This window comes from Galeopterus variegatus, unplaced genomic scaffold, assembly GCF_000696425.1.
Source record: "Galeopterus variegatus unplaced genomic scaffold, G_variegatus-3.0.2 Scaffold3051, whole genome shotgun sequence".
Classification (NCBI taxonomy): Eukaryota; Metazoa; Chordata; class Mammalia; order Dermoptera; family Cynocephalidae; genus Galeopterus; species Galeopterus variegatus.
The window spans coordinates 123,874-144,668 of record NW_007729162.1 but is presented as its reverse complement, the minus strand read 5'-3'; the positions used below and the strand labels follow the sequence as shown (position 1 = coordinate 144,668).

Genomic DNA, 20,795 nt, shown 5'->3' with positions numbered 1-20,795 from the left:
TCCGTGTCCAGCAACGGACCGCAACCCTCAGTGCTGCCCCCGTACCGGACCGGGGACCGGCAACGGGATCGCAAGCCTCGGTGTTGCTCCCGCGCCTCGCCCAGCCAGTGAGCGGGAACCGGTCTGCATATGGGATCCGAACCCTCGGACGGGAGCGCCGCCGCGCTTCCCAAGCGGCGCACTATCCAGTGCGCCACCGGGCCGGCCCTTGGGCTGAATCTTAAAATATAAGTATAATACTAACAGCTATTGGGGAAGAAGAAAGAGACAACACTCCAGGCACAGGAAAAAGTGTGAACTCATCTGCACTCTAATCGCATTTTTTCCTCCTTGTTAGTACTCAAATAACTTTATTATAATGTTCTGCTTTTATGTGGAGCTCCTTCTCTAGTAAATTAACTCTTAGTGGAGGGTGAGGGGTGAAAGAGTGCTCTATCTGCACTCATGGCTGGTAACCTGCTCAATACGTGGCACATGGTAAATACTCTAAGCATTTGTGTTGCATGATCAAAAATATGAATGAGAGAAGCAAAGGCATAAGACAAGGAGTTAAGAGCTCATGGAGAATGTAAGTGATGATAAATATATGGAATATAATACATAGGGTGGTGGGATGTAGAAGGTGGAGGGAAAGGGTAGAAAGAATACAATGAGTTTAGTTGAGGTATAAGGTCAGAACGGTTGGGAATATCTACAAAGTTTTTGCATCCAGGATTAAGTAGGTATAAAATATACTACACTTTGTCATGAAGTCTCACAAGAGTTCTATAAATTAGTCATTTCCCATGAGCAGAACTAATTCATCAAATGCTTATACAAAAAATACAAAGTCCCTCCTATGTGCCAGGCCCTGTGTTATCAATGCACAAACTGGGTGATTCATATGGCCTAATTCAGCCTCAAAGCTTTACAGCTATTTGAATTTGGCTTTAGGGTTAAATGATGAATCTTGGGTCTGCAGAGGCCCTAAAACTGTATGCAAAATGTTGTATGTACATGCATATATGGAATTACATGTGTATAGTCCTGAAAGAAAATATGATACACATTCCCTTCATAGGAAAGGTTAAAAATCACTACATAAGTAGTGTAAGGAAATGAAAGAGAGAACCAACCTAAGCTGTCACATCAAATTGAAGCAAGCATTTTAAAAATAAAGTCTGTTATACAGACCTTGGGCTAAATTCCCAACAACATGTACTATGCCAACAAGAAGGCCAAGCCTGGCACTTTTTCAGAAATGTTCTTTTCTGATGGCACTTTGTCAAAAAAAGCAAAGATCTTCCTATTTTCTGAGAGACATTTATAAACAATATTTGAACAATTCTGGTTAATTTCACACTAAAAATTAGAAGTGGAAGTAATATACAAATTTTAGTGGTCACAATGGGTATAAGGACAACCATATTTTTGCAAATTGATTTCTGTGATGATATCCATTCTGCTAAATAGCAGGTGGGAGTATTTCAGCAGCTGCCATAAATATAATATCCAAAATATACAATAAAGTGGTTCCTCCAATTCTGTGAGGAGGAGAAATTGCCTTTGCTCTTATAACTGTCTTCAGAAAATAAAATTTCAAATATCCAACTGAGGAAAAGAATTAATCCAGTAATATTAAAGTTAGGATGGACTGCTATATTTCAAAGTTCACGTCTCTAAATAAATCTAATAGTAATAGTAATCAAAACAACAACAACAACAGGATCACACTTACCTGTGTCTTTACTTCTGTGTATTTAGAGGTCTCTATGTGAATAAACAGGCTGTCTCCAATTTATACACATATTGTGTTCCAGAAGTTCTTTAATAAACCAGCTACTTGAAATTCAGTAAATTACTTACAAACCATGGTTTGCTTTCCAGGCTGGTTATAAATCCTGGCATATTCAACAAATATTTACTGAACATCAATTTAACTCACAGGGCTATTGAATTAGAGAACTGTGAATTCTGTTTCCTGAACTAAGAAAACCCTGCCACGCAGAAAAGATGAGAGAGGGAGAAACGGCATACAGAGGAGGAAAATCCAAATCTGCCCCATTCCTTCTGCAATTCTGAAATATAAATATTTGGTGTTCTGTCCCCTCTAATCTGTTTGCCTGAGACTCTGATTTCCCAATGCCTTCAATTCCACTGGTTTCCCTAAACTCACAGTTTAGGCCACAGCTCAGTATGTATCCAAACATTGCCCTGCCCTTCAAAGTGCCCTAAGCTCCAAAGTGAAGGCTGGACCACGCTCTCCGTATCAGTTCTGGAGAGTTCAGGTTTTGGAACCGCACAGAACTGGACTGAAATCCCAGACTCTCCCATTAGCAGCTAGATTGTTTTGAGTAAATTACATAAGATGATGTAAAAGTTTGGGTTCTTGACCCAAAATGCATAGGGTTGAATCTTGCCTCCTAGCTCTAAGGCCTTGGGAAAATCTCTCGACCACTCTATATCTCTGTTTCCTCAACTGTAAAACGGGGAAAAAGAGAGCCTACTTCATAAGGATGTTGAGAGAATTAAGTGAAATAAAGCATTTGGAACAATCCCTGTGCTGAATAAATATTATCTGCTACTGTGTACCCCTCTGAGCCTCCAGTTCCTAATCTGTTAAAAGATTCTATCTACCCTACAGAGTTGTGATGAATATTACACATGATAATGTGTAAAGTACTCAGTACACTGCCTCGTACTAGTAAAATGTAAAATGTGAATTTCTTCTTCTTTTCAATTCAGCAGCTTTCATCTTGCAGATAACAGGAAAGCAAATTTGCTGGAACTGATTATAATTAATCTTTTAACCCTCATAGACTTATTTGTATAACTAAAAGACACAATTCCAACCTTGTCAAGGTAGGAACCTCAGTTGTTAATGACTAAAAAGAACTGCTATAGGTAACTTGGGGGTCAAGATACCCGGGTGGATGCTTTGGGATGAATGTAGAAGGTAGAAAATAGAAAGCAATGTTAGTACTGCTATACAACTACAGGAGAGTGCAGCTACCAAGACTTTGATTTTGTTCCCAAGTTGGCAAAACTTTTCAGATCTGATTTCCTAGGGCCTTCTATCCACAGGTTTCTCTAAATCTCACAGTCCAGCCCCTACAAAATATTTATTCAAAGGTGACAGTCAATGATAGAGAATAAAATGCAGCATACCAATGATACATTTATTCTAGGAAAACCAGAATGAATACTTGACTAATGCCCTTCATCAGTTTTTGAGATAATGAACTGGTTTCCTATCATCATCAAAATGTAACTAGTTATGCCTCCAGCTTTATTTTTTTTACTCAGAATTGCTTTGGCTACTCATGGTCTTTTGTTATTCCATACAAATGTTAGGATAGTTTTTTCCATTTCAAAGAAAAATGTCATTGAAATTCTGATGGGGATTGCATTGAATCTGTAGATCACTTTGGGTAGTATGGACATTTTCACAATGTTAATTCTTCCAATCCAAGAGCATGGGATATCTTTCCATGTTCTTGTGTCCTCTTTTATTTCTCTCAACAGTGGTTTGTAGTTCTCATTACGGAGATTTTTCATATCCTTGGTTAACTTTACTCCTAAGTATTTTATTTTTTTTGGTGGCTATTGTAAATGGGCTAGCTTTCTTGATTTCTTTTTCTGCATGTTCACTGTTGGGGTATAGAAATGCTACTACTGATTTTTGTGTGTTGATTTTGTATCCTGCAACTTTGCTAAAATCATTTATCAACTCTAAGAGTTTTTTTGTAGAGGCTTTAGGCTGTTCTATATATAGGATCATGTCATCTGCAAACAGGGACAGTCTGACTTCATCTTTTCCAATCTGGATGCCCTTTATTTCCTTATCTTCTCTGATTGCAAAATGTGGTATATCTACACAATGGAATTCTACTCTGCTATAAAAAAGAATGAAATACTACCATTCGCAGCAACATGGATGGACTTAGAAAAAATTATATTAAGTGAAATAAGTCAGGCACAGAAAGAGAAATACCACATGTTCTCACTTATTTGTGGAAGCTAAAAATAAATAAATAAATACACAAACAAATGGGGGGCGTGGGGAAGAAGACAAAACAATCACAATTCCTTGAACTTGTTAAGACAAGTGAATAGATATGATGTTGATGGGTTGGAGTGGGGACTGGGAGGGGGGAGGAAGGAATGGTAAAGGGGCACAAAAAATCAACTACATTTATTGATAAATAAGTAAAATGTAGCTAGTTAAATTTTTTGAAATATTATTATGAACTTCTAAATTTAAACTTCACAGGATTCAAACCATTGCAAATACTATCTCTTTTGAAGTTCAAATTGTTCATCTTTGGCTCTTGTTTCATTAACAACTTAAACAGAGATGGAATTAAAATTTTTCCACTATGACTGTGAAATTGTCTATTTCTCCCTTGAGTTTTGTCAACTTTTGCTTCATGTATTTTGAAGCATTGTTATTAGGGACATTTACCTTTATTGTTTTTATGTCTTCCTGATGAAGTTACCCTTTTATTATTATGAAACATCCTCTTTATCACTGGTAATACTCATTGTCTTTAAGTCTACTTTGTCTGATTAGTATATCCATTCTAACCTTCTTATTTTATTCATAATTTGTTTTTAATATTTGAAATTTTTTCCCTTTCACTCTCTATTAGTCTTAAAGTATTATCGATTGTGATTTTTTTTTATTTGTTTTACTGTTATGTTTCTCAGTTTAGCTTCATTTCTGAAATGATTTATTTTCTAATTTTTTAGTGAGCTATATAATTTCTGGGCTTTTCTAATTATTACTTATTTATGTTATTCTTTCACATCTTGTATCATTTTCTTAATGTCTTTTAGCTCACTTTTAAAATAGTAGATTATGTCTTCCTGACATGCCTTCTTTTTCTGTAGAGATATTATTCTGCTTCTTACTCTTCTTTTTCTTGTAACTTTGAATGGAATTTTACCTTGATTGTTTTTGTCCTCATTTTTATGTGAAACTATTTTTTTTTCTGAATTTTAGAAGATGGCAGGATTTTCTAATTTCACAGAAATCCGTCTTCAAAACTATGGTGTCTTGGTCTTGACATGTCCTGACTTTGTTATCCTCCTCCATTTTTAGTCAGTACTTCTCTTTCCTTCCTCTATATTTTTCTGACCCAGTTTAATTTTATTCTATTCTCAATAGCTTCTCCTCAGTGTGGCTGGATAGTTTCTAGAGTTCTGAAGTGCTAGAACTGCTCCAACCATCTCAGAAGGTCTCTTACACTCGCTTTTTGTTAGAAAACAAAACCCCTCCCAATTTCAGCTGCTGTTCTCAAATTGGCCTGTCTACTTCTCTGTGAGTACCTGTTGGTCCTTTTGAGGTTTTCTTGTTCTTAGTTCTGCCAGACACCGCATTATTTCCATCTGCTTTCTTTGCTATAGACACTGATTCCATATGGGTCTTAAGGCTGCTGCTAGTTTGTCTCCCTCACTTTATTGAAAATGGTTCTTATGCATAGCTTGTCACTGAGTTCCACTGTAAATTCCACCCATGGGTTTTTGGCTTTGGTGTATGTGGAAACTTGAAGAGATTCAAAAGCTATGCTGTTGCCAAGAGTGCTACCTTCCAACACTTTTCATTTTCTGATTAAACACTTTCTAAATCCCTCAGATGTGGAGGAGACCACAGATGGACAGTGTGCACATATTAAAGCAAATAAGAAAACACACATAAATAAAATACTACAGTGACTATAATCAAGGAGTTGAAATTCATCAGGTGAATCAGCAGCTTCTGACTTCACTAAGCAGTGAGGTAAAGTGGGCAACATTTCATAAAATATGTTTCAGAGGAAGTTAACAGAAACAAGGTAGTTCTTGTATCTCGGTGAATGCGATTTTAGAAATGGTGGGCTGAGACAAAGCACTCTGCACCTCTTCCTTCAAAATGATACAAAACGGGCAAATGGTAAAAGATTTCTTTAAAGTTATTATGGAAGAAATAAGAAAATCTGGGGAGAAAAATCTCGGTTTCTACATTTAACTTAGCAAATAAGAAATACAATTTTAGAAAGAATAAAATGTCTACTTACCATATACCAAGTGATGGTTGGTTTGACACTGGAAGGAAAGTATCCATCTACATTTGGACAAGTGACCTTCTGAATACCATATTCTATATACAGTCTATGTACTGGGAGTTTCATGGGGGAATTGAAACAGCTGTCTTTTTGAACAACTTCCAGGGGAAATGCAACTTTGCTGCAATATGTGGTGTTCCTGAAAAGAGAAATATGCAGTAAATCAGTAGTCTCATTTGCATTTGATTTAATACAACAACCACATTAAAATGAAATAAATGAAGCCATGCTATGTATAGGGACTTCGTTTATTCATGTAAAGTCATATAAGACCTAAATGGGTTATGGAAGTATTTCCTATATCAATTGATATCATAGAAAAAAAAAACAGATACAGTTTACTATTAATGCACTAAAATACGTATACTTTTAAATATAATCCTAAAAGTGTGTGTGTGTATGAATTTTACACTTAAAAAATTCTCAGTATTTATTATTCAGTGTTGGTACAGCAAAGGCAAGAATTAAATACTTATGATTAGGTAATAATGGTATAAACAATCTTTGGAAAAGAAATATATTTCCAGAATCATTAAAATAAAAACCATAGCTTTTACTCTAGTAATCCTATATCTGAAAATTTTTTCACATGATAGAAGTATGGAAAAGGGAGAATAGAAAAACAGCATCTAATCAAAAATGTTCATCTAGTATCACCTCAGCAGAGAAAACATTGAAACCAATAGAAAAATCTAACAACAACAAAAATTATAAAGAACACTATGGTACAACCATTCAATGGTGCTGTCAGAACCTATAAAAATAATCAAGCATGAAGGGCAAAAACAAATAAACACATAAAAGTTCTTAGGATGACTGGAGAATTGTATTTGTGTTGAGTGTACTGGCTGTTCCATCTGCCTGGAGGGCTCTTCTTCCCCCACCAACCATCGTTCACATGGAGGTCTTCTCTGTCATTTTCTACCCACCCCATACCTGAATTAGGACTCCCATTCATTAAGCGCCTTGGACATTTTCCTGATTAAATTTATCATAGCTCAAAATTATATCATTTTATTACAGATATCTGTATCCTGTGTAAAATGTAAGTACCACATTACCATATGTATTTTTTAATCATATTCCTTGCATCTAGTACGGTGTTTTACTAGGGGTTTAATAAATACTTGTTAAATGAATGGAATGAATATGAATATGAAACTTGTGTCTACATACAAGAAAACAAGAAAGGAAACACAGAAAAATAAAAGTAACTTATTTTTTAGGGTAATGGGATAATAAGTCATTCACCCTCCACACATTTTTGTCATTTCTATCTACCAAACACATAGTAGACACTCAATGACTCTTGAATTAAGACTAAATACAATGGAACAGTTGGGGTATGCATTCCCAAAGATGGGGAGCAGAGTTTTTACAGATGACCTGTAACAGTACTAGAAGGGTGGCGAGGGTGAGGGGGGGGCATCTCTTCCTACAAATGGCAAAAGATCTACCACATGGGAGAAGAATTCTATAGGTGATAAATTCCAGTTAATATAAAGAAATATTTTCTGGTTTTAATAGAAGTGAAAAACAGTGTTTCAGCTGACTTTTCCAGCTCCCAAAGTTGAACCATATTCTAGCAAGAATATAAACAGTAAAATACTAGGAGATGAATCCAACTTTATGGCCTTAGAGATATCCAGGCCCATGATTCCACATGGTTCACATTAAGGCCATTCTCAGTTTAGGAATCACCTCAGGGCAATGGGAAGCTTTGTATTGCTCCTACCAGACAATTTCCATTCTAGGTTTGCTTTAGAGACAGGCAGACAGGAAAACAGAAGAGATGACAATCTGGAAATTGATAAATGACATGAAAGGTATATGCAGGCATTAACAGCCATGCAATCCTACTCCTGTAATATAAAAGAAGGTTAGAAAAGTTTAGGGAAGAGTTCTAGGCAAGTAGTGGGTAGCTAAGGAAAACATAACACAGATACAGAAGCACTAGAATGCACAGTAGAGACCAACGTCATCCAGAAATCCACCGATGACTCCTTCCCAGGTATTTGCTGATGTTTACTTGTGAAATGTTAATGGATTAACAATTGTCAAAGATGAAAAGGAACTCAAAGAGCATGTAGGCCAATTCTCTCATTGTGCAAATATAAATACCAAAGCTCTCAGATGTGGACACGACTTGCCTAAGGCCACTAGCTGACTAGTGGCAGAACTGGAATAATGGCCTAGTTTTTCTGTATTCTCATCCAGTATTCTTTCTACTGTAATCTGTTTTAGCTTTTAGCCAGTTGTATTAGGACATAAATAATGAACACATGAGTATTCTAGGTTCCTTGGAAGGCTGCAAACCAGTCTAGAGTCAACGCCGACTCCAATAAAATTAAAGTGGCAGGTAAAAGCCTCAAAAGGGTGTTCAAAGGCTACAGGGAAACCCCCACTCCCCACCCTCAAGGACACAGTGCCAAAGTCTTTTCTGTGATAGAGAAGAGGTCCTTTTTTATATTCATTTATCAAATCATAATCATAGTTGTCCATCAGGAAACAGTTAACATCCATGAGAGAAAAAGATTCTGGGATTACTTATTGTTATGGGCTGAATTATATCCTCCCAAGTTCACATGTTGAAGTCCTAACCCACAGTACTCCAGAATGCAATTGTATTTGGAAATAAACATAAAAACATTTTAAGATGTAATTCACATAAAACGAGATCATAAGGGTGGGCCCTAATCCAATGTGACTAGCATCCTCATAAAAAAAAGAGATTAGGACACAGACACACACACAGAGGAAAGACCATGTGAAAATATGGAGGAAAGATGTCCATATATAAGCAAGGGCACAGGCACTGGGAATGAAATCAACCCTGTCAACGCCTTTATCTTGGACTTACAGCCTCCAGAAATGTGAAAAAATAAATTTCTGTTGTTTAAGCCACCCGGTCGGTGGTATTTTGTTATTTCAGCCTTAGCAAACCAACATACTTATTAAATAATAGGAAATTATGTCTTTTTAAAAAAACCAATATAATCCAGATGGAATTTAAAACACGAAGTAAAGTCTGGCAGCTAAAAAGTGACTAGAGAAAAAGTAACCAAGGAATCAAGCCTTAAAATGGTTATTCTTTGGAGAGGCCTGTTTTCTTTGTAGATTTTTTTATAAGCAAAAACAACATTAATCTGTAGCAAAAGAAAGCAGGCATATTGTGGAGTAATATGTAAAACCTACATGAACTTTCAAGAAGAAAAACGTGTATTTAAAAGAAATTTTGTAATAATGATGGGTTGCTTTGGATTTTATTCTTAGGTTCCCAAGGATATGGTGTTCTTAGGGGAATTTTGGTAGAAAAGTTTGAAAAGCATTGTTCTTTAAATACATTTCAAATATCCTTTCTTCTATTAGACATCCTACGTCTTCTCTACTCTGTGCCAGGCACTTTGGAAGATGCCAAGAATAACAGCTATGACCAGGCTCTATCCTCTGCCCCGTCCATTGTCTAGGGAAAGGGAGGCTTCCAGGTGAGGAACAGATGTAGGTAGGTCTCGATGTCATAGGAAAGGGGCAAATAAATAAATAAGGCTCCACTTTTAGACAACTCTGACATGTGTCAGGGTCTGAAAAGGAACAACCTATGGAGAATGTTTTCAGGGGCACAACCATTTTCTCTGCACATTTGCTTCAGCTAAGGCCCTGAGGTGAAGGACAACTCGACCCAAATGCTTCCTTCCCCTACCCAGTTTCATAGCACATGCATCATCAGGAAAAAAGCCTAGAAATTAAAAGGAAAAAAGAAAGTCACTGCTGAGTCAGACTACCTTAACATGCAGGTATAGTTGCCTGTGTCGTTGAGGAGAGTGGGCCGGAACCAGAGCACATCTTTCTCCTTACTGATACGGTTCTCAGGGAGGCGGAAGTTAATTGGCTCCTCAAGGTCCCGGTCCTGCCTAGTCCAATACCAGATTAGAGTGAGGCCAGCTGAATGGGCCATGCTGTAGTTATATTTCAAGAAGTGTTCAAAGAGTGGGCACTTGATGCGAGCTGGCTCATCTTCAAACACTTGGATTTGCCTCATGGTATCTAGTCCCCAGTCATCACAGCGTTCTGGAATAATCAAAAAGAAAGGAATGGCAGATGAGTCACTTCATAATAAAGGTCTCCAGAAAACACAGCTTTCTCCTCAGGATACCCAGTCTATTCCAGAAACCCATTTCTCTGGTCATCTGAGTATCTCTTGGATAATAATTTGATGTGAAAGCTTAATCCTGTTGAACGCTACAAATTATGCAGTAAGGTATCACCTGAAAAAGAAGTCATGTGCTTTTTCACTTCGTGGGGACAGAGAAGGATCTAAGGAGGAAATTGTAATTGAACAGAAAACCCTTGGCTAGATGGGAGAGAGGGTTCCCACTTCTCCTGGGTCTTCTGATTTTTGGCTAGACCGTCACTGTCCAATAGAAACATAATGCAAGCCACATATACAATTTTAGAAATTCCATTTCAGGGGCCGGCCTGGTGGCGCACTCAGTAGAGGGCGGCACTTGGGAGCGCAGCGGCGTTCCCGCCGAGGGTTCGGATCCCATATAGAGACCGATCCACTCACTGGTTGAGCGTGGTGCGGGCGCAATACCGAGGGTTGCAATCCCGTTACCGGTCACAAAAAAAGACAAAAAAGAAAGAAAGAAATTCCATTTCAGTTGCCACAGTAAAAAGTAAAAAGAAGCAAGTGAAATTAATTTCAACAATATTTTGGCAATATATCCAAAATACCAGAAACAAATATTAATGAAGTATTTTACATTTATTCTTTTTTTTGCTGCAAGTCTTCAAAATTCTATGTATTTTTCATTTGCAGTACATCTCAAGCTGGGCTAACCATGTGTCTCTGCTGGCTACTGTATTGCACAGCATGACTATAGATCTCAAAAAGTCTAGAGGTCTCAGTGATAGTCATTGAGGAGAAAAATGTGGGTTTCGATGACTAAGAGTCAAATAAAATTTTTAATGTTTTCTACAATTTATTTTTTATAATGTAAAATCACTTATGTAATCAGAAAAAAAAAGTGATAATTGCTTATTTTCTTAAGAGTGCTATCTGAATGCAGGGCTCTAGATGCCACACTAAGGCAAAGAGAGGTCAGGAGTGATGGAATCCTGTAAGCCCCAAAACAATGATCTTAAAACAGTTTTCTTTATTGCTTGCAACTCTAACATACCTACACATATGTATACGTATGTATATTTTCAACTACATAATCTTCCCTGTATTTCAGTTGACATATAAAACTTTTCAAGCTACGTGTAATAATTGTCAAATTGTAAGTATTGGCATTTTAAGATAAAATGGTTACATCACTCCTTTAATTACATCTAATGGTGATTTGCCATACACAATTATCCAATTTAAAAATATGTAAACACTTTTTTTTAACCATTATAAATTCCATATTGTTCCTTTTTCTTCTTGAACTTGTATTAACTCCACTATCTCCACATATCATTTTACTTTAATAGAATGTATTCTTAAGTTTGATAGTTTTTTAAATGTTGCTTCATTTTATTCTTCTGTGCACTATATTTAGCTCTAAGTGTTAAAACGTTTTTTTAAATGAGTTTTATTATGAATATTATAGTATGTACAATTTAAATAATACAAATTTTTAATTTTATGAGCAATTATTAAGTACAAAATGCAAAATTTTTATTGGAAATCATATCTTAATAATGTGGATGGGCTATTTTTGATTGAGAACTATTTTCATTAGTTTAAATGAAATCTTTTTTTAAAATAAAATATCTATTTTATCACATTCTTTAAATATATTTTCGTTAACACTGCAAAGCTGCAGAATTTGCTCATTCAGTTTATAGAAAATTGCAACCATAATTTTCAGACTTAATATATGAAACGAATTTCACTCCTTTCTGAACTCCACTAGAACTAAAATAATTTTTCAAGACATAATCCCAAGTAAGAGCAAGAACAGGAGAAAAGACAATAGCAACATCAGAATGGACAAGTGGTAATCACCTTAGCAGATTTAAAAAGACAAATCCAGAACCAGCAGAGAAAAGTTGAAGAACTAACCAATCTGCAATTCACAATGTTGAAAAGACAAGACTATCTGCACCTAGGTAAGGTGTCATTAACGCTGTTCACCTAATATTTTTGGGTTCTCCTCCTAGTGTAAGATTGCTCTTTTCTGCACCTCCAAACTAAGGAAAGGCAATATGACTTACTTTGGCCAACAAGATGTAGTAAGTGTCACTTGTGATGGATGTGTTAAGGACTAGGGCATATTTTATCAAGTTCCCTTTTCTTCTGCCTTGGCAAATGTAACAGCAAAGAGATTGACACTCCCTTAGCTTGGGTCCCTCATTGCGGATGGCATACAGCACGGCTTTGTTATTTTAAGTCATAACATAGGTCATTGGGATTTGCTTGTTACCAATACTAATAGTCTATTCTATTCTGGCAAATGCAATTGAGTACCTCAAAACAGATACTATGGGAAGAGTGGTAAAATAAAGAGAATCAGATGAAAGCTATATCAAAAAGTTACATCCTTTGCTCCAATCCCACTCTCTCAGTACTGAACGACTGTCCTCCAAGGATGAATCTCCAAGGATGAGGGCAGCCAGACTTTTACCTTCCAGGCAGGAGAATGAAAGAGTCTTCTGTGGGAAATTCTATCCACTTAAGAAAAAAAACCTAGCAATCTTAATATCAGACCTTCTTTAACAAATTGTGCAGCCGCGTAACAAGTTTCACACTTGTGTTTAGAATTTTCAATCAGCTTCTTAATCACTTCTTAAATATGAACAGATAAACCAAAAAGACATCTGAGAAAAATCTCTACCACAGAATGTGATGTCCAAAGAAACAAAGTAAAAGAATCTTATAAAACATCAAGATTATTCAGAAAATAAAACATTTAAAAATACTATCATTATCATGCTCAGAGAGATAAAGAACCTATTGTACCCACGAAGTAGGAACAGGATGCTATAACAAAAGAACACTAAGAGAGAAAAAAAAAGTGCATTGAAATTAAAACATGATTGTAGAAAGTAAAGTCTTAATAGATATTTTGTATGGAAGTTGAAGACGATTTACTAAAAAGGAGAGTAAAAAGAAAAAGAAACAGAAAATAGACAAGAGAATTAGATCAGTTCAGGAATATCAACATCTCAATAGTAGAAGCCCCCACTCCCCATCACAAAAAAAAAAAAATGTAAAGAAGAAAACTCTCAATTAAATAATTCAAAGAAAAAAAAATCCCCAAACTAAAGTATACAACCCTCTAAATTAAAAAGACCTGTCAATTGCCCCAGTATAATGGATGAAAAACAGATTTACACTACAGAAATATTTTGGAAAAAAATGTAGAAAAAAGAGAAGATTCTATAAACTACCAGGGAGTAAAAAAGGAATAAAAATGGTCACTTACAAAATATCAGGAATGAGAATGGCTTTAGAACTCTCAAAAACAAGACTGGAAACTAAAAATAATGAAGCAATGCATCTGAAGGAAAGTTACTTACAATCTTGATTAAACCTAACGAAACAATCAAGTGTGAAGTGACATTTTCAGACACGTGAAGCCTCAGTAATTTTATTTCCCAAGTGCTCGTGATCAGGAAGCTTCTGTGGAATTTGTGCCATGAAAATGAGAAAAAACAAGAAAATGAGAAAAACAAACATAGGATCCAAGAATACAGGATCCAATTCAAGAGAGAGAAGACATCCCAAGAATGACAGTGAAAAAGATCCCAGGATAACAGCTCTGCAGCAGGACTTGGTGATGAACCAGTATAGATAAGAGGAAATGAAAATCTCCAATAAGCAAAATTAATTGTACCTGGTAGATTACATAACATTAGCAGTGTGGAAAATTATGCTGAAAGGCAACTGCAAATTACAAAAATGGTTACCAAAAGACACCCATTAAAGTAAGTATCTGAAAAACAATACAAATAGTAACTTCAAAAAATAAGAAAGGTCACATATTATAGTTTAAAATGTGAAGATATATTAATTAAATGATTATTTATTCAACCAAGTATGTATTAGTATTATACAAAGAAGAATGGGTACGAATAACAGTTAAAGAGATAATCCTCATTTACTATAATAAAAAAAGTGAAAAGTTAATGCATAGGGTTAACCAAATGAAAAATAACAATATACACAAACTGGTTAGCAAGATATGGATGAAAAATGCCAGAAGAAATAAATAAAATACTCAAAAGCAGTTGTCTCTGAGGAAGATAGCTAGTGGGAATGAGGAAAGTTAAGTCAGAAAATATATAAGTATTTTGCTATAAGTCTTTTAATATATTCACCTTAACTCTATGTGTATAGTTCACTTTGTAAATAGTTATAATAATAATTAGTAAAAAAGAAAGGAAAGAAGGAAGAAAATAACCACCATGTAATACAATTGGCAAAGCCATTCTCAGTGTCAAACCATCCTAACAGTAGCAACTTTCATAGAAAACGTCTTGATTTTATTTTTTAATTCCAAAATTTGTGTTGATAAGTGTTAGCAATGACAGTCATTTCACTTTTTGATTATAAAGCATATAAAAGAAATAGATACACAGAGATGGACAGCAGACGGAGTCTGGAACTTCACCAAATTAAGTTTGCTGCCTGGATCAAATAAAGCGTCACTGCCTTCTGTATTTCCTAAAGACATGTGTTATGCTGTTCTCAAAGTCATCTCCCTCAACACTCCATACTTTTTGGCCAAAATTTTGGATGATGGTAGAAGAAAGAATTTTAAATAAAAATTAGCAACCTTTCTGCAACCCTACCCTGCAGTATATCTCAATTCAGATCACACCAACTTGGGCTACAGATCACAGTTCTGACATCATGATTCACTCTTAATGAGAACGTTGGTAAATTGGAGAGAAAAGGGAAGCCCTGCTTGGAGTTAATGGTGTCTTTACTAAAGGAAACTTTTGACACCAATATTACAAAGTGTCACTTCAGCTCCTGGAGGTTCTTACTGCCATGGGCAATGATTAATAGTAAGACAGAGGATGAGTGACATATATTTTTCTTTTGTAAAGATTGTGAGAGGAGAGATGGGAAAGGAAAGCTGGCAGAACATATCAGCCACAAGCACATACTCAGGCAAACTGATTAGGGAGGGATTATGAAGGGGATTTTTGGTGATCCCAAGGACAGTCTGTGGTCAAGACTGGCTAGACACTCATTAATCCTGTTTTCTCTTCTTTGGCCCACGTGGAAACTATATATCCCTAATAAGTGGGTTGGGGCCATGTGATTTTGTTCTGGCCAATGGAATGTGGCCAGAAATGCCGTATAACCTGAAACCCCCACATAATCTTTGTTGTTCTCTCTTTCCTTTACACGGAGACCCTGAAGGTCAGAATTTCTTCAAAAGGGCAGCATCACAAGATAGAAGGAGCCTGGATCCCTGCCACTGTTCGTAGCAGAGCTGCTGAGGACGCAATCTCACATTCAAGGGACTCTGAGGTGAGTAAAAAATAAACCTGTACTGGGTTAAGCCACTAAGATTTGTCACAGCTACTAGTATTACCTATCTTGAGTAATAAAGGAAGGCAGAATTTTCCTTTCGTACCACAGTTAATAAGTCAAGAGCAAATACTTTTTAAAATTGCATTTCTTAAATACTAAAATTTGAATAAAGATCAATCACCAAGATTTTTGGCTGATTCCACAGACTTAATATTTTTTTCAATCAAATTAAAAGCAATGCATTTTAAAAGGTAAAAGAAATAATTATACCTGCCATGTATCTCCCTTACATTATGTTTTATGAGCCAAATGAATATGTCTATAAAGTGAATCAGACTCCTTTACAATAGAGACTGAAAACATATATATTAGTATTTGTGAACATTAGCAAAAAGGGTATTACATATATTCAGCTTTTGGGGAGGCTATTTGCTTATTTGAAATTAGTTTTGTGAGTTTTTAAGTTTCTCTAGCCAGCCACCTGTGGGCATTTTGTCAGAGCTTTTTAAATTATTCAATGAACAAATAAAAATAAAATCTATGGCAACAGTCTAAAGTGTCTTGTAATACCAAATTAATTATATGATTCACTGCAGACACCAGCCTCAGAAAAGACGGGAAAAGGCTGTTATGCAAATAGATTTGTCTCTAATAAGAGCAAAGATAATTTAGCAAATTACTGGCACAAGAATTACTTTTCTGTTTAAAATTTCCCTTCTTATCCAGTCTGTTCCACAGTGGAAGTCCTCTCTAAATTGGCCCTTCAATGTGGGGGAACCACAAAGTCACCCTTTCTCTCCACCAAAGGGTTTCTTAAGGCTGAAATTTGGTTGCATAGAGGACCCATGTAAATGTGCAAAGCCTTGCACAGCCAAGTCACTGGAAAATCCAACCCACGCTCCTGACAGCAATTAGCATTTATATAGCAGGGTATACATTTTAACTAATTAATCTAACAACACCCTCTCGGGCTTTCATGCCCATTCCCACATTACATGCCAGGAAACGGAGACAGAGAGATTAATTGACTTACTTTTGCCTGAGTGGTAGCACAAATAAAAGCTGCCTGAACATAGATCTAGGATGCCTGTCCCAAATCTATGCTCACACATTCAAAGCAGCATATTTCCCACAGGAAAGCTGCTCATATATTTGTATTTATTAAATATTTATTGAGAACCTGCTGTGAGCAAGGCACTGTGCTGAGTGCTGGAGTATAAAGACATGTATACAAGTATAAAAACTCATGAAGCTCAGGTACGGAAAAAGAAAAAAAAAAGCAAAGATTTGAATTTTGGAAGACTTAAGGAGGAACTACTTTCCATATGCAATTATTTGCCATGTGACACTTACTTGACATATGACCTTGGACACATGCTTCTCTTAAACTCACTTTCCACATGTGTAACCTGCCTATCTTACAGTGTTATATGAGAATTAAAGGGCCTAGCATATGAAAGGAGCTCAGTGTGTATTAGTTGAATCTGCATGATAATTCCGAATGGATCCTAGATTTTCAAGAAGTTAACAATCTTCGCAAAAGAAAAACACAGACTCAAAATTAACTAAACAAAATGAACCAACTGTTCTAACAGGATTCTAAATAGAAGCAAAGTTATATTGTATTATACTATGTATTAACTACATTATTATCGATAGGGTGGAGGGTGGAGGTGGTGGTCCTGAGATTGGGTTGAGATCAGAACCAGTCCCAGTTCGCATTTCAAACTGGAACCCAGTGTTGATGACGGCACTTTAAAAACTTTCTCATTGCATGTTCTAGTAGTCTTGTCTAAGCCTGAGGACAGACACTAAGTCAAACAGAAAGACTGGTTCTACATCCATTCTGGTAGTTTTGTTTAATTTTGGTTTTAGTGGTATGCATGACTCCTCAGCAAATGTTAACCTGGGACTATGATCCAGAGAGAATCTAAGGTGTGGGCCAAGTCCTTAGGTTGGCTGGCAACGCTCCATGAGTGTCATGAAGACAAAGAGTAAATTAACAAGTGTGGGCAAGTTTTTGAGGCAAATGCAGAAATGCCAGATACTAAAGCATTGGCAGGAGCCTGACAGCAGAGCCATGTGGTACAGAGCACAGAGCATTAGGCCTGGGGTAACAGACATGACTCCAAATCAGCTTTTGGCTTTACCTACTGGCTTTACTCCTTCACTCAAAAACTATGTACTGAGCATCCTATCATGTGTCAAGTACTAAAGCAGGTGCTTGGGATGAGTCAGAATACAAAACAAAGTTCTCATGGAGCTCACCTCTAACATTGGGAGACTGACAGTAAGCAATGGACATGCTATATAAGAAAAGTATATAGTATGCTGGAAGATGATAAGTCAATGGAAAAAATAAAGAAACAGAACCTGATAAGAGGGATCAGGAATGGGGGAGGGAGAGGCAGGGGAGAGGCAGGAGTACGTGATTTTATAGAGGGTAGTCAGGGTATGCTGTATGACCAGTGATGTCCCTAAACCATTTTAAACCTGTTTCCCACCCAAAAAATGAAGCTCCTAATAGCACAGAATAGTAATAAAAACTGAATAAGCCTATAATATATAGTACCGTATAAACTGGGAAGTTCTATACATGTATCAGTTATAATTAATCTGTGCACTGAGATTTTCTATGTGACCTTTGGGAAACCACCTCCTGTGGCAGTCCTCCAGTCTGTGGCAGAGACTGCTCAATGTGTCCCATTTCCATGCCCCCACATCACCCTCTCCCCTTCTAGGGTATGGGAATTTTCAGCTGTCACATAGTCATTCAGAATAAAAGTGACACTTCCCATTTTTTCTCCCACCTGTGGTCTGATGACTAAGTTCTGATCAATGGAATACATTTAAAATTGTCATGTCTAGTCATCGGTTGATGGACATTTAGGTTGGTTCCAACTCTTGGCTATTGTAAATACAGCTGCAATGAACATGAGAGTGCAGGCATCCCTTCAACATGATGATTTCCATTTCTTTGGATATATACCCAGTAGTTGGATTGCTGGATCATTATGGTAGTTCTAGCTGTAGTTGTTTGAGCAACTTCTATATTGTCTTCCATAATAGCTGTGCTAGTTTATAGTCCCACAACAGTGTAGAAGAGGTCCCCTTTCCCCACATCCTCACTAGCATTTGTTATTCCTGTTCTTTTTAATAATGGCCAGTCTAACTGGGGCAAGATGATATCTCAATGTGGTTTTGGTTTGCATTTCTCTGATTACTAGTGATGTTGAGCATTTCTTCATATACCAGTGGCCATTTGTATGTCTTCCTTTGAAAAGTGTCTATTCATCTCCTTTGCCCATTTTTAATTGGATTATTTGGTTTTTTACTGTATAGTTGTTATAGAGTTCTTTATATATTCTGAATATTAATCCTTTGTCAGATGTAGTTTGCAAATATTTTCTCCCATTCCATAGGTAGTCTTTCTGCTCTGTTGTTTCCTTTATTATGTAGAAGCTCTTTAATTTGCTATAGTTCCACTGTTTATTTTTTCTTTTGTTGCTTGTTCTTTTGGGGTCTTATTCATAAAGTCTTTGCCCAGTCCCACTTCCTGGAGTGTTTCCCCTATGTTGTCCTTAAGTAATTTTATGATTTTGGGTCTTATTTTTAAGTTTTTAACCCATTTGAGGTTGATTTTGGTATACAGTGAGAGGTGCAGGTCCAGTTTTATTCTTCTACATATTCCAATTTTTCTAGCACCATTTATTGAATAGACAGTCTTTTCCCCAATTTATGTTCTTGTTGCCTTTGTCAAAGATCAGTTGGCTGTAAGTCAGTGGGTTGATTTCTGGGTTTTCTTTTCTGTTCCATTGATCCGATTGTCTGTTTTTATGCCAGTACCATGCTGTTTTTGTTACTTTAGCTTTGTAATATAATTTGAAGTTCGGTAGTATCATGCCTCCAGCTTTATGTTTTTGCTTAGGATTGCTTTGGCTATTTGGGGTCTTTTGAAATTCCGTATGAATGTTAGAATTGCTTCTCTGATTTCTGTGAAGAATGTCATTGGTATTTTGATGGGTATTGCATTGAACCTGTAGATAACTTTGGGTAGAATAGACATTTTCACAATTTTAGCTCTTCCATCCAAGAGCATGGTATGTCTTTCTATCTTTTGTGTCCACTGCAATTTCTGTCAGTAGTGATTTGTAGTTCACATTGTAGAAATCTTTCAGCTTCTTGGTTAAATTGATTCCTAGATATTTTTTTTTTTTTGGTGACTATTGTAAATGGGCTTGTTTTCTTGATTTCTTTTTCTGCTACTTTGTTACTGGGGTGTTTTAGTCCATTTTGTGTTGCTATAACAGAAATACCTGCGACTGGGTAATTTATAAGGAAAAGAGTTTTATTTGGCTTATGATTCCAGGACAGCTGCATCTGGCATGAGCCTCAGGCCACTTCTACTCATGGCAGAAAGTGGAAGCTGGTGGGTACAGGCAGATCAAATGGTGAGAGGAAGCAAGAGAGAGAGAGAGAGAGAGAGAGAGAGAGAGAGAGAGAGAGAGAGAGAGAGGAGGTTCCAGGGTCTTTTAAACAACTGGCTCTCGTGGGAACTAATAGAGAACTCACTCATTAATCCCCCACCTAGGGAGAGCATTAATCCATTCATGAGGGATCCGCCCCATGACTCAATCAGTTTCCAACACTGCCACACTGGGGATCAAATTTCCTCATGAGTTTTTGAGGGGACAACACATCCAAACTCCATCATGGAGTATAAGAATGCTACCAATTTTGGAGGGTTAATTTTTTATTCTGCAACATTACTGAAATTGTTGATCAGCTCTAAGAGTTTTTTAGTAGCATCTGCAGGTTTGTCTGTGTATAAGATTATGTCATCTGCAAATAGGGATAGTTTGACTTTGTTCTTTTCAGTCTGGATACCTTCTCTTTCTTTCTCTTGCCTGATTGCTCTGGCTAGTACTTCCAATACTATGTTAAATAGGAGTGGTGAGAGTGGGCATCCTTGTCTTCTTCCAGTTCTTAAGGGAAAGGCTTTCAACTTTTCCTCATTTAGGATAAATGTGGTATATATACAGAATGGAATACTACTCAGCCATAAAAAAAGAATAAAATCCTGCCATTTGCAGCAATATGGATGAATCCGGAGAAAATTAAGTGAAATAAGCCAGATAAGGAAAGAGAAATACTACATGTTCTCACTTATAACTGGGGAGGGAGGGAGGGTTGGAGGGAAGGAAGGAAAGAAGGGAGGGAAGGAAGGAAGG

At 36.5% G+C, this 20,795-nt stretch overlaps 1 protein-coding gene across 2 annotated transcripts in view; it reads right to left on the bottom strand.

Annotated features, from left to right (window-relative positions):
* IL1RAP (interleukin 1 receptor accessory protein) overlaps positions 1-20,795 on the bottom strand; it is a 121,488-nt gene that overhangs the window by 35,501 nt on the left and 65,192 nt on the right. For both annotated transcript variants that reach the window (XM_008583819.1, XM_008583820.1), the window contains exons 3-4: positions 9,869-10,154; positions 6,039-6,225 (exon numbers count right to left, since the gene is read on the bottom strand). In XM_008583819.1, the coding sequence (XP_008582041.1) occupies positions 6,039-6,225; positions 9,869-10,154 (473 nt within the window). The remainder of the gene's footprint in view (positions 1-6,038; positions 6,226-9,868; positions 10,155-20,795) is intronic.